General features: G+C 43.0%; 1 protein-coding gene across 2 annotated transcripts in view; it reads left to right on the plus strand.

Annotated features, from left to right (window-relative positions):
- FUT8 (fucosyltransferase 8) overlaps positions 1–15,348 on the plus strand; it is a 214,343-nt gene that overhangs the window by 72,095 nt on the left and 126,900 nt on the right. For both annotated transcript variants that reach the window (XM_019551725.1, XM_019551724.1), the window contains one exon: positions 869–1,295. In XM_019551725.1, the coding sequence (XP_019407270.1) occupies positions 1,093–1,295 (203 nt within the window). In that variant the 5' untranslated portion in view covers positions 869–1,092. The remainder of the gene's footprint in view (positions 1–868; positions 1,296–15,348) is intronic.

Here is a 15,348-nt window from a genome sequence, read left to right on the forward strand (position 1 = left end):
TCATTTCTTTTTCTTTCTACTCCTTCCTAGGAACCCTGAGTCCTTTTTCTTGGAACCCAGTGGGGTTTACTTGTGTGCTTAATTGTAATTCCTTTCTTTTTCTCATTTAAAAGTTCAATATTTCTTTTTAAAAACAAGTTTTGAAAGGTCTGATGATGGAAAGTCTGCTGTGTTAAAATAAAAAAAAGATTTTGTTTTAGTCTTGCAGTGCTATAGTTGAGGTCATTGAAGGCTAACTTAATAAGGAGAAATGCATGTACAGAATTGTCAGTCTATAAAATGCTACTTAGAGTCTTTGGAGTACTTGCAAGCCTGTTTAATTGCTGTTAGCTGCTGCTAGGTCAATCTACATGGCAGTAGCATAGTTTATTATAAAAATGGCAACCTGCTGCTTGTATACTAAAGAAATACCATCATGAAAATCAGTATTAAGAGAGTTCATAAAAAGAAAAAAAGGATAGAAAAAGAAAAATGGCATAAATGAACAATAGCTGTGCATATGTTTCCATTTTATGTAATAAAAGAAACATTAAATTTACTACATAATGCATTTTCTCATATTGGGCTATTTTAATATTAATTGTTTGTCATGTAAGAAATTATATTGCACTAATAACCACATGATGTTCAAGTTATTTTAGAATTGGAGGACTAATTGTTTTATAGTTTATATATTCTTCAAAAATGTATTTGAGTTATTGTATAAACTTAATAAGCGTTCTTTACCTTAGTTGAAGAGGGGAGACTGATATTATTTGCCAACTTTGCTGCACGTCAGCACCAATACATTTATTTTAATTCAACTTTAATATATTTGATAATCTATCAGTCAGATAATTTAATTGCACTTCTTTTATTTTTTCCACAGAATATAAAACCAAGAAGCGCATGATCCTCAAGTTTTCTGTGAACAGCTTCATAAGGATCTCTCCTTTAAGACTGCTGTCGAAGTAGCACTGATAATAATTTGGCTGAAGTATAATGTGGTAAAGCAGAGGAATAGAAGTTTTCCATCTGTGCATGGGCAATGGACTTATAATGCTTGTTGTTTTGTGAGCTAAAACAGTTTTGGAGTGAATTGAACATCTGAAAATGCGGCCATGGACTGGTTCCTGGCGTTGGATTATGCTCATCCTTTTTGCCTGGGGGACATTGCTCTTTTATATTGGCGGACACTTGGTACGAGACAGTGAGCACCCAGATCATTCTAGCCGTGAACTATCTAAGATACTTGCAAAGCTTGAACGTTTAAAGCAACAAAATGAAGATTTAAGGAGGATGGCAGAATCTCTCAGGTAGGTTTTAATATGAATAAATTATTTTTTTTATAAGTGTTTATGAGGTGTCAGAAGGTTATTTGACAAGTTTTATTTTTAACTGCATGTGCACATTGTCTTAACATGAAATATAGCTTCTGCTAAACTTTTTTCTAGTTATTATAAACACTATATATTTTCATATTGGAACTTAAATTAACATTTTTCCATTAATTTGTACTTGTGCTTCATGATTTATTTTGAATAAACCTTTTGAAAAATATGACGTGATCATGACAAATGCAGGTATCTTAATGCAGACTTTGATGCTTCAGAAAGACGGACATAATTTTCAATGTTGTATATTTGTTATTTTCAAATGTAGGATGTTGAAACAAATATGCATCGTGTTAAATATTTTTCTGAGTATCCAGATTGCTTGGAATTGACGTTAAAGCCTCTTCACTATATTATGTATTTTTGGTGTTCATACTTCATAGAAGTAAAAGAATTAATTTGTATTTTTGTAAATTTGTAAATAATTTATATTTACTACATACAATACAGAGAATCCATTGCTTTGGTCATCTTTATGGTTGAGTGGACCAGTGCATGCAACATGGATTTAGTTTTTGAAAAATTAAATTATATTTGTACCCTTGGGTCCTATCCAACTCAGGAACACTTTTCAGTAACGTCCATCTTTTACTAACAATAAAAGTAGAACTGCTAATGTTTGACTATCATGTTAAATAGAACTGTTTTAAGCCGCTCTAATTACTGTGGGTGTCTCTGCAAGTTCTCTGACACGTTCTGATTAGAACACATTGGAGCAGACTTGATTAATTGAGTGTGCTGGAGCATTCTAATTAGACCACTCCAGCATGCTGCAATGTCTCATGTATTCACTGTTCCATAGTTCAAAATGGTAGTGGGGATGCTTTAACTGAAGCTTGTTGAATGAACTTCAGTTAAAGAACCCGCACTGCTGTTTTGGAATGTGGAATACTGAATACACAAGATGCTGCACCATTTTAATTGGAGCGGCTCCCAAAATGCTCTAATTAACACCCCCCACCCCCATCCTCCCCCGGAGCATGTGGATAGGCACACTGTGCGTTTTAAGCCAGTAACAGTAGCCAGTTGGTTAGCCGTTTTGGAGCTGAACTCTGATCGTAAGTGAAAGAAACTTTTGAAATATTTGTGTAGTATAGTGGTCTCAACTTTTTTATGCTCCAGGCCTGTCTCTAACTTTTAGTGAAATGGATATCATCCCATTTTTTAAGCCAATTTATTTAATACAGTGCTTGCCTTATTGCATAGGGGCTGGGCAGGGATGAGTATGCATTTATCTTCTCATGCTCTGTGGTACCCTAAAAAGGAAGGTAAGAGCCCAGGCTGGGGCTGTTGTATCATGGAAATAAATGTTTTTGAGTTGGTAGTGTTGATGTGAAGGTTTTGAATTCTTTGACACTGGGCAAATGTTCTGGGAAGGACTGTTATCAAGAGATAGGATCCATCTGACCAGAACTGGAAAGAGCACATTGTCTGGCCAGCTTACCAATAAAACTTTAAATTGCGTTCCATGGGAATGCCAAACAAAACTCTCCAGAAACTGAGCAAGTGATCAGGAGGGGAAAGGGATGGAAACAGCAGTTCAGGTTGGGGCCGGGGCCAGGGTGCTAGAAGACAGCAATGCAGAAAAGATACAAGCAGGTCAAAATGCAAAATAAACATGCATGTACACAAATGTGATGCAAGTATATATATGTGAAAAATATGGGGAACAAAAAAGATGTGCTGGGAGTTGCCGCTTTTGAAAAGAGCTACGATTTGGCTGGTATCACAAAGACTTCGTAGGACAGCTACCACAACTGGTAAGTCAACATTAAGGGGTACACTGTATTGGAAAGACAGGGTTGGAAGGAAAAGAAAAGTGGCATTGTTTCCTTATATGTCTAACTTATGTACACCTTGTTTTCTGGTTCAGGAGGAAGAAAGTAGCAGCTCAGAACATATTTGGGTAAAGATAAAAGACACTATTACAATGGTGGAGGTTTAGTATAGAACAAGTCAAGAAAAAGAGGTAGATGAAGCACTCTTCCTGGAAATGACAAACTTATATAAAAGTTATGAGATGGTATTGATGGAAGACTTCAATATTCTGGACCACTGCTGGATGAATAATATGACCAGACATAAAATGTTGAGGAAGTTCCTCAACGCTGAGAATACAGCTATAGGTAATTGTTTACTTTGGGTCTTGTCCAGACCAAAAGATTTAAAAAAAAATCCCCTTTACCTGGCAACAGAAATTTTAAAGAAAACAAGAAGTTCTGTAAATACATTGACCAGAAAAGAAAGATCAAGAAAGCTGTGGGTTTACTGTTAAATAATCAGGGCAAACTTAATAGAAAATTCAAAGAAGATGGAAATGATCAACAGCTATTTTATATTAGCCTTCACAAAAAAAACTGAGCTGCAACCAGGCAGCCTAGTAAGCAGGGATCCTGGTTTTCCCAAATTTTAAAAAATGGCAAATTCTCTGATAATGCCCCCCAAATCTGTGATTAAAATGAAAGGCCCCCCAACAGCACCCTGGCCTTGCTGGTTCTTGTCACTCCCTCTCCCCCCAGTTCCCCTCTCAGCCCTGCTAGTGTCCCTCACTCCCCACCCACATTCCCCTGTGCTGATGCCTCTTACTCCCCCTGCTGCTACCCCCTTCAGCTCTACTGGTAAGTCTGTTATGCTGGAAGGGGAGGTGGGGGGAGGAAGGAGCGTGAGGGGTCAGATCAATGCCCCCTGTGGTGAGGGACAGAGTGGGGCTAGGGCAGGCAGTGCCCAACTGGGGTGGGGCAGGGCGTGGGACAGAACTGTGGCTCGTCTGGGGTTGCAGGGAGGGGGAGTGACTCCTGCCTCTGTGCATACTGTGGGAGGGCATGTGCCCCTGGACCTGTGCGGCGGGGTGGGCTGCAGCTGTGGGCTGGGGCTATGGCTATGCTGGGTTCTTCCTAGTGTGTGCTGGGCTCGCCTGTGCTGCACTTGAGATGGGTGGCAGCGCTGGGAGGGGGCTCTGGGGGGGAGCTGCAGCCACCCCAAATTTTGCTGTAGGCCCCCCATACCCTTCCCAGCGCCACCACCACCACCTGCCCCGAGTGCAGTGTGGCCCCCTCCCCGCAACCCCATTAGGAAGAGCCTGGCATGGTCATGGCCCCCAGCCCATAGCTGCAACCCACCCCAGGCTGTGCAAATCCGGGTGCAGCCCCCCATGCCCTACCAGGGTGCACGTAGCCACTCCCCATCCCTCTGTGTCCCGGAGCTGTGGCTCCATCCTGTGCCCCGTGCTGCCCTGGCTGGGCAGCGCCTACCTCAGCACCAGCCCCACTCCCTCACTGTGCAGGGCATTGATGTGCTGCCCCACACCCCTTCCCTCCCCTTTTACCGCAACAGACTTACCAGCTGGATGCAGCTATATCAGAGATCAGATTGGCATTGTCCGATATGCCTCCTTAAAAATCTATATTGGCTCCCAAATCTCTATTGGTGCACCCCTACTTCTCAAAGATGGGAAATGGGTGACATATCAGAGGATTGACATTGTGCCCATATTTTAAAAAAGTCAAAAAGGAGGGCTTGAGGAACTGTAGACTGGTTTGTCTCACCATAATACCTGGGAAGTTAGCAGAGCATATCATAAGGAAGTCTGTTTGCAAGTGGAGGAGGGAAAGCTGATTTAACCAACCTGAATTTACTATGAACAAGTCATTCCTGACAAACTTGATCTCCTTGATCTCCAGCGACCTAATCGACAACCTAATCAGCGACCTAATGATTGAAGAGAAGCTGGGTGACAGTGACCATGAGCTGATCACCTTCTCCGTCTGCCATAAAGCTGGCAAGTGAGTCAGTAATATAGAAGTCCTTGACTTCAGGAAAGCTGACTTTGACAAGCTAAGGAGGCTTGTCAGAGAGGCCCTAAAGGGTCAGAACCCAAAGGAGAAGGGAGTTCAGGACAGTGGTTGCTCCTCAAGGGAGCAATCCTGGATGCGCAAGCAAAGTCCATCCCATCTCAGAGGAAAGGCAGCAAAAGGGCACAGCAGCCCCCTTGGCTCTCCAGGGAACTGGTGGACCTCCTGCATCTTAAAAGGAAGACCTACAAAGGATGGAGGACTGGAACCACCACCAAGGAGGAACACTGTGCTCTGGTTTGGACCTGTAGAGAGCAAACCAGGAAAGCCAAGGCTGTGATGGAACTCCAGCTAGCTACAAATATCAAGGACGATAAAAAGTCCTTTTTTAGATAAGTGGGGAAAAGCAAGGGCAATTTTGGACCCCTGCTAAACCAGATGGGGCAACTGACAGCTGATGCCCAGGAAAAAGCGAACTTGCTAAACGGGTACTTTGCGTTAGTTTTTCACCAGTCCCATGGGACACCCCTGCCCACTGTGGGTCAGGGAATCCTGGGTGAGGAAGATTCCTTGCCCTCCATCAAAGCTGACCTCGTGAAGGAACACCTTGACAGGCTGGATACCTTCAAGTCAGCTGGCCCTGGCAGGTTACACCCAAGAGTATTCAGGGAGCTGGCAAGCATCATAGTTCAGCTGCTGGCCAGGATCATTGAGTGCTTTTGGTGCTCTGGTGAAGTGCCTGATGATTGGAAGAGTGCTAATGTCATGCTTATATTCAAGAAAGGGAGGAAAGTAGCTCCAGCAAACTACAGGCCAATCAGTCTGACCTCTGTCCTGGGGAGAGTCTTAGAAAAGATTATCAGAGGTCATCCTTAACAGACTAGCTGAAAGCAATGTCCTGAGGGATACCCAGCGTGGGTTTGTTGCAGGTAGGTCTTGTCTGACCTATCACCTGGACAAGGGGGAAGAGATTGACGCTGTATATCTTGACTTTAAAAAAGCTTTTGATCTGGTATCCCATGATCACCTCTTCACTAAACTGGCTAACTGCGGCCTCAACCTCACCACAATCCGCTGGCTGGGGAATTGGCTCCGCGGTAGGACCCAGAAGGTGGTGGTTGATGGGAGCTAATTGTCTTGGTATGCAGTCACCAGTGGGGTCTCTCAAGGTTCTGTCCTAGGGCCTACACTGTTTAACATTTACATCAGTGATGTGGACATTGGTGTCAAAAGCGGACTGGCCAAGTTTGCTGACGACACCAAAGTCTGGGTTAAAGCATCCATACCTGAGGACAGGAGGGTGATCCAGGCAGATCTTAACAGGCTCATGAAATGGGCGGATGAGGACCTGATGGTGTTCAGCACTGAAAAATGCAAGGTTCTTCACCTTGGGAGGAAAAACCTGCTCCATGCTTATAGGGTTGGCAGTGCTACGCTGGTTAGCACCACAGATGAAAGGGACTTGGGGGGGTCATGACTGAGCACAGGATGAACATGAGCCTTCAGTGCGATGCTGCAGCTAGTAAAGCGACCAGAACGCTGGCTTGCATCCATAGATGCTTCTCAAGCAGACCCCGGGATGTCATTCTCCCATTGTACTTGGCTTTGGTGAGGCTGCAGCTGGAGTACTGTGTCCAGTTTTGGGCTCCACAATTCAAAAAGGATGTGGAGAAGCTTGAGAGGGTACAGAGGAGGGCCATGTGCATGATCAGAGGTCAGGAAAACAGACCTTATGGTGAGAGGCTGAGAGCCATGGGACTCTGCAGCTTGGAAAAGCACAGGCTCAGAGGTGATCTGGTGGCCATCTCTAAGTTTATCACGGGTGCTCATCAAGATCTGGGGGAATATCTGTGTACCAGAGCGCCCCAAGGGATGACAAGATCAAACGGTCACAAACTCTGCCGTGACCGATTCAGGCTGGACATAAGAAATAACTTCTTCACTATCCGTGCCCCCAAGGTTTGGAATAGACTGCCGCTGGAGGCCAAATGTGTCCTTGGATGCCTATCTTGCTGGGATCCTATGATCCCTGCTGACTTTCTGCCTCTGGAGCAGGGGGCTGGACTTGATGATCCTCCGGGCTCCCTTCCAGCCCAAATGTCTATGAAATCCTTCTTTGACAAAGTAACTACTTAGGGAGAGGAAGGCAATGCAGTGGATAATAGTGTGTTTGGACTCCAACAAGGCTTTTGCCGAGTTTTGTGATGACCCTTCTCATAAGCAAATTGGAAAAATGTGAACTAGACAAAAATACTACAAGGTGGGTAGACAACTGGCTTGATTGTTGCAAGCAGACGGTTTAAGCAGTATTGTAAGTGGATCCATGTCAGAGAGGCAGGAGGTTTCAATTGAAACCCAACAGAGGCCTGTCCTGGGTCTGGTGCTGTTCATTGTGTTTGTGTGCCAGCATCTAAATCATTAACAGAGCTTCCTGGTCAAATTTGCAGATGACACTAAACTGGGAAGAATTCTGGGAAGAATTGTGAACATGCAGGAGGACAGGAGTGCAATTTTAGCACTGACAGACTGGAAAGCTGAGCTGGAGCTAACAAAATGAAGTTCAGTGCTAATAAATGCAAGGTGTTACACTTTGGGAAACAAGCAAAAACACGCATACAGAATGGCTGGATGGTAGCACTACAGAAAAACTTTTAGTGGATCTTGGTGGAGTCTTGAGTGTGTTGCAGATGCAGAAAAGGAGAATGTCATTTTGGGCTGCATCAATAGGAGCATTAGGTGCAAGACATGGCAGGTGATAGTGCCTCTCTACTTGGCACTGGTTAAGCCTGAGAGAGAGTATTGTGTGACATTTTGGGCTTCACATTTTTAAAAGGACACAGGGAACTTACAGAGGGTCTAGAGGTGGGCGACAAACATGATAAGAGCTTTGGGAGGCAAGCAGTATAAGGAGAGGTTGAAAGAAACGGGCATGTTCCCCTTGCAGAAAAGGCACTTAAGAGGACACTTGATAGTAGCCTTCATAAATGTGAAGGGTTTGGCTATCAGAAAAAATGTTGTCACTGTTAGAAGGGTGAGACAGTGGAATAAAATTTGTAGGCAAGTTGTGGATTCTTTGTCATTGGAGGTGTTGAAGGAGAGCTTGGGTAAGTGCATTGATCAGAAATGGTCTAGGAGTAACTATACCTGTACTATGCTATGGGTATTTCCCATGCTTCTAGGCTTTACCCCCACATAGAAGTAATGTTTCCCCCTCCCGTTGCTGAATGTTTCAGGGTTGTATTTTCACTTTCGTCAGAAGCTCTGGGCATCATGTGCAGCCAATGCTCAGGATTTTGACTTGGATGTGTTAGTGTTCTTGTTGGAACTAAAGTCTGGAGGTTCCTAGCTTTGAGGGTCTTGCTCCGCTGTTCGGGATTTGACTTAGTGGAGGAGCTACCCCCATGTTTGGGGTAAGGAAGTAATTTTACCCTATGGTCAGATTGGTGCAAACTGTGTGTGTGTGTTGGGGTGGGGGGAGGTTGCCTGCCTTTGTAGTGGTGGGCATGGCCCTCTTCCTTGGATCGCTTGAGTGTATTTGAATGACCCTTGCAGCAGCCGGACACTGACTACCATCATTCTCCTTCTTTACCTGTGGCAAGTTAGGAGGCTATTAGAGGTGCACTGATACATCAGTCCCATATCGGATCAGCACTGATATAAGGAAAACCGATGGTATTGGAAATTGGCTTTTTTTGCCTGATGTGGCTGATAATAAATGCCCCATGCGTGTGCACAGCTGCAGCATGCACGGAGCCAGGAGCACAGCCTGGTAGCTTGGAAACCAATGTTTGGCTGGTAAGTCTGGTGTGGGGTGTATAGGTGTATGTGGGGGCAGATCAAGGCATCCACAGTGAGGGAGGGAGCAGGGCTGGGGCTGGGGCAGGTGCTGCCCAGCCGGGGTGGAGCAGGGCATGGAACGGAGCCGTTAGTGTCTTGTCTGGGGTAGAGGGGGAAGCAGCACCTCTCCCCCCACACACACACTAGATTTACGAGTCTGACAGTAGTCTCCAGGCTGCCTGGCTACATGTCTGAATCAGACTGGTATTGGCCGATATGGCTCCTGAAAATTTGGCCGTTAGTATCAGCCCCCAAAATTTCTGTCAGTTCTGTACTTTGTAGCTATGTTAGGCTTGATTTGTGCAGTTTTAGTAGAATCTTAGACAAAGATTTGTATGGGATGATTTGGAAAGGAATATTCTTGCTTCGTGCAAGGGGTTGGACTAGATGACCTGGAAATTTTTTTCCAGTCTTACCTTTCTGTGATTCTAAGGATATTGTAGCATCCCAGGATGCTGCAGCAGCCGGATTGAGGATCACTGGTGAATCTGACCTTAAACGTGAGCTTACAACTGACACCTATGTTTTAAAGTGCAGTAACAGTTTCTTGAGATGAACTCATTTGACGTATTCAGATTGAGCTGTTTCTTGCAGACCAGACATACCGCAAGAAGCAGTATCAGCATTAATCCCTGCAACGGCTGGAGCCAGTCATTTTTAAATCAATATTTCAAATTGTATTCATAGTTGCAAAGTATTTTCCAAAGGAAGGATACCTCTTTCAACTCCATTCAAAGATATTATCCTCCTAAAAATTGCTTTCATTTGGGTTTATTAAAATTTATTTAAATAATCATTATGAAATTATTTGTAGTATTTGTCTAAAATCGTTTATTAATATATGATAGAAAAACAGAAAACTTAATGTTTCATTTCTGTTAAAAGACTATTGATGTGGTAGGAATGTCTTTCTATTTTAGAGAAAATTAAAAAGACATTTTCAGCTCCCACATCTTAAATATTAGCTAAACTTGCTTAATAAAATATGAATTCCTATTGAAATTGTATTTGAATTATGAGCAAGGTACAGTGCCGGAGTCGAAATCTGTGGAATATTAAAACCATTCATCTGTCCTGAACTCTTGCATTGCATGAGCAGTAGAATTTCACAGAGGAAGACATTTATTTTTTGTTGCTACATGACTGAGAAATTGTCAAACCAAATAATGCATGATTAAACTAGAGCATATATGAAGATGTTACATCTTTCTAGAAGATGTCGGTCAGTGAGTCAGAGTGTGCCTGAAACTGAGAGGCCAGTAGAGCTACCATAAGAGCCTGCCAGTGCCTTAGCCAAGAGCACCCAAGGGAGTGGTATAGCTAATATTCATATTGAAGAATCTTTTTTTTTTTTTTTTTTTCTTTCCCTCCAACCAGATACCAGTTTTGCAGCTGGGTAAAGGGGGGCACAGATCTGTAGGGAGACTTGAACTAATCCCTGGAGAACTGTAGCAAGATGCCTTAACCCATGTGTGTCAAACGCATAGTCTGCAGGCTGGACTTGGCCTATGGAGCTGCTCTGTCTGGACTGTTGGGCTACCAGCACTGAAAGCAATGTAGCTGCATTAATGCAGTTCTTTGCCCTGACTAATTAATTGCTGATTAGAAAAGCAGTTCAGATTTATCTCTGGTGTCAATACATGATACTTCATTGCGCTGTGTAGACATGCACCAAATGCCAGTTATCTTCTCTCTGCTTACAATCTTTAATTGCCTATCCACTGGTACTATGTAATAGATAAGAAGAATTCAGATTGCTTTTTTATCAGCACAATTTTTATTGGTATTACTAAAATATAGCGAGAATAGTGAAATATTAAAATCACTGAATTTAAGTGATTTATAATGGATTGAGTGGATAAATGGCAAGGAGAGTCCTGCCCTATGAAAAATGATAGCACCTCTTTTTGAATAGCTGGTAATTGGAAAGGAAATAATTTTGACTCTGTAGACTGATGTCCTCTGAAAAAGCAGATGTTCAGGGACTAGTTGATAGGGCTGTGTGACATTTTGCCTGGTGTTTTATTTCAAAGCTATTTCAATGGGTTTCGAGCTCAAAACAATTAAATTGAAACAAAACAAAAGTCTTTGAAACAGCTTCGAAACGAAACAAGGGCACTCAGTGTTTCGAATAATGGTGTCTGTTTTCATGTACCAAGTTTTTTTTTTTTTTGCACCTGTTACATGAGTTGTCCATTCCTTTCTTCCTCTTTCCCTTCTAAGCCATCGTAATTATTCTTTCATTCCCTCCCACTGAATTCAAAGGGTTTTTATATATTCTGCTGTAATTACCAGATCTTGTTTAGTATGAATGCTCCTCAGAATCTTTCAAGTTTTTCCCAATTTTTTTCTTTAGTATAATTTATACTTGTGTTCTTTACTACTACATGTAAAACATGCCATGTGTTTGACTTCCCAAGATGCATTGTTTTGCTGTTTTTATTGGTGTGTTTTCCTTTTGACTAACACCCCTTCAGTATAAGCTTACTCTTCCCCCGTGTGGTCCTAATGAATTTTCATACTAGTAGCATAACAAGCATGCAGGATTCCAAGAGCTGGGGAGGGGAACACATGTATGAGAGCAAGGTTGTGGGGCTCAGGAAGATTACCCAAAACGGTCTCTGTCAGCGGTAGCTGCTGCTGCTGAATAGATGCCCCCTCCCCCCCGGGCTCTTTCTCTTAAAGTGGAAAGTGGTAGTGTCAGCATGGTGACTGCATGAGCTGCTCTTGCTGCCAGGTTGCAGGTTCTGAGAGATTGGGGATGATTATGGTGCTTCTCCCAAGCCAGTGCCCAGGGCTGGTACCCCTGTTGCCCACCCCTGGTTATGCTACTGTTACATCCTTTCACTTGACACCATCTTTTCAGCCAGAGCTGTCCAACTGGCTGCCTGCATGCCACATGTGCCCCACAATGGGTTAAGTTGCAGCCCCAGGGCTGTCACCTGGCCACTGGTCCCCATCACTTGGGCTACAACACTATCTGGAGTCTCCAGGTTTCCCTTCCCTCCAGCTGCTGCTTCCTGCCCTTGCCCCAGGGGATGGGCAGTATGGCACAGCACAGCACAGGGAACTAAGGGGGAGCCCAGGTTGCATGTGGTGGGAAGGAGATCATGTCTGAAGAACAGCAGTGGGAGGGGGTGAATGGGCCAGCAGTAGGGAGTGTCTGTGAGGTCACATATTGCAGCAGCAGGGGAAAACGTTCCTATGTAGGGCAGCAGTGGACGGAGGGCATGCAGCATAGCATGAGGGGAGGAGGGGTGCCCACATGGGTGTCCAGAGCAGCAGTGGGGGAGGGAAAGGGGGAAGCATCTGCATAACCTGGCCATTTGGCTCTCAGGGGCTTAGAAGTTGGACAGCCCTGTTTTCACTCATGCAGTTGAAAATCCCTGTGTAGTTCAGCATGCTGGAGCAATCAGGGCTGTTTCAATGAACAGTACCAAGGCAGCTCTGGAATTAGGTTCATGCCATGAGCCAAATGCGGAAGCAAAATGGCATGTCCAAAGAAGCAAAAAAGATAAGACAGGAACATACTCGGTGACCACTCCAGGTTCTGCTTACTCCCCTGTAAAGATGAGGTTTTGCAAACTAGCTGAGGATATATAGAGCTGCAGCAGTCAGCTGTGCAGGACTGTGGAGGTTTGCTGGCTATCTGCTATGGCTTGCATTTCAAAAGGTGCTGCTTCTGTGATAGCTGCATGGGACTGGTGCAGCCTAAGCGGGTTGCGAATCATCACAACAAATTTGTCTTCTTTCTGTACTAGAATGTTGCAACATGGGTCTGAGTGCAGCCATACTATGCGAACTTGATTTGGACTTCTCAGCAAACTTTCTCATAAACCCATTTGCTACCAGTTGAGTCTAGGCAAGATGGTACAGATGAGAGCTCCATTTTTTTTTAAAACAGAAGATTGAATGACATTATTGCCATCAAGTTTAATTTTAATGTTGGCTTAATACAAAGTCAGCGCTTACTGACTCAGCACACAGTATCATGTCAAGTTTGCCATTTTTGTGCAATATTGACTCATCAAAAAGCATGTCAACAGGAGATAGAGCATCAGTCAATTTTGTGTATATCCCCTTACTATTGTACTTTCTGCTTAATTTTTCTACATCTGATCATTGACTATCAATATCAGGGTATCTTTTGTCTGTTAGTTTTGACTTGATTTCATGAACTTGACTATCTTAAATGACTTCAGATTTCTGAATAACTAAGGCAGTGGACAGATACAGATTTTAACCTCTTTAAAAGTGGGGAGTTGTGGTTAAAGGAGACAGTATCAATTGTTAAAACATACCTTTTACCTCTGTAGAGTTCTGTAGTGATACTAGTGAGTTAAATTGCTGCAAATTTAACCTGGAATTAATAAAGAATGTGCAGACATAGTTGCATTGTAATAGCATATGCCAGTATCACTCCATACCATTATGTCTTTCTATACCCTAAATATGATCTGTTTTATGAACTTTTTTGTTGGGGAAAAAATGTACAGGATTCAGCTGAAAAGAAATCCAGATGCCTGAAATTATAACCCTTTATAACCTATGGATATATATACTAGATTAAAAGCAATACTTTTAAAGCTAGGCAACTAGCTTTTGAACACACTTTTCATAGTGCTTGCAAGAATGTTACAAATTAAGGGAAATTGTATTTTAAAATATGTATAGTTCATGTTTGTAGGTAGGAAGAAGCTGTGGGGTTCGGAGAAGCAGAAATACTGTGGTTACATTTTCATTGGTTCTTTCTGTAGCATTATTTGGTTTGGGGTGGGGGATAACGACCCACAGTTTAACAAAAGCAGCAATTTTCTTTCATGTATGACTTTATCTGATATTAGTCAAAACTAGAACTGGATTTGGGTTTTTTGATCCATTAAATTAATATTTTTGATCCACTAAATTAATATCAACCTTCATTATGACCTTTACATTTGTTCTTCTTCTGTATACTACTCAGTACATGACAATTTTAGTCCTGTGAAGGATCATAGGGAAGTAGAGCTTGAAGATGCCTTAGTGAGATCATTTAGTTCAGCCCTCTGCTCATGGCAGTATCATTTCTGACTAAACCATCCCAGCCAATTGTCTGTCTGACCTGCTTTGGAAAGTTTCCAGAGATGGTGATTTCACACTTCACTAGGTAGTCTGTTCCAATTCTTGACCACCCTCATAGGCAGAAAGGTCCCACTAATCACCAGCTTAAATTTTCCCTGCAGCAGCTTGAGTCTGGTGCTCCTAGTCCTGTCACCTGTAACCACAGGGAAAAGTCTCTATCATTTTTGTAACTGCCCTTCAGGTATTTGAAGTCTGTTATCAAATTCCCCTTCAACCTTTTCTTCTGCAGACTAAATAACCATAGTTCTTTCTGGCTTTCCTCATAAGTCATGCTTCCCAAGCTTTGTAACCATTTTTTTTTACTTCTGTTAAACTCTTTCCAATTTGTTCACATCCCCCCTTGAAGTGTGGAGCCTCAAATGGGACAAAATACTCCAGGTGAGGTTTTACCTGTGCTGAATAGAGTACAATTGCTTCACTTGATTTGCAAGTGACACTCCTTTTAATACAATAATACAACTCGTATTAATACAACTTTTTTTCTCTAAGAATACAGTGTTGGTATATTCACCTTATGTTCTAGCATAACCCCCCCCCAATCCTTTTCTGTTGTACTGCAGCCAGTTATTCCCCAGTCTATATGATGAAAAGCCCTGTGAAGAACTCCCTGAAGGGTGCAATGCTGCCACACAGACACCAGGTGGCACTGTTGTGTTCAGTCTGTCCATTAAGCTCATTGTTACTTAGTTTTCTATGGATGGCTCCATTTTTTTTTTTTAATGAACTTTATGGACAGGTGTTTTTTTACCATATTTTTAGCAGGTTCCCTATAAATTTACAGACAGTTCGTAATCCTGTGGTAGGTATTCCTAGGATTTCTCCTACACTAGTTTTGCTGGCAGAACTCAAATTCTGTTGTCAAAAATGAACATGTCTGTACTAAGAGCTCTCCAGCAGCAGGATCCTTTCTTTCTGCCAGCATGGTTATACCATATCTCCAATTGCTGCAAGTTTATTTAACAGCTGGTGCCTTCCCGGGGTACACTTTGCACTTTGCCAGCCCAGCTGCTTCAGTGGAGCCTTGTAGAGCCAGTAAAAGCACATGGAGGTGCATATGCTCTGGCAGTGGGAGATACTGGCAGAAGTTTCTGGCGGCAGAATCAGTAAATGAAGACAAAAGTCCCAGTGGGTCCAGGACAAGGATAGCTGCATTTCAGGGCGGGGCATGAAGTGCTCTGGCCAGCCTTAGAGCTCATAACAATTGCATTAGACCTGTGGTGTTCAAC

Source organism: Crocodylus porosus, unplaced genomic scaffold (genome assembly GCF_001723895.1).
Source record: "Crocodylus porosus isolate Cpor-Errol unplaced genomic scaffold, CroPor_comp1, whole genome shotgun sequence".
Lineage (NCBI taxonomy): Eukaryota > Metazoa > Chordata > Crocodylia > Crocodylidae > Crocodylus > Crocodylus porosus.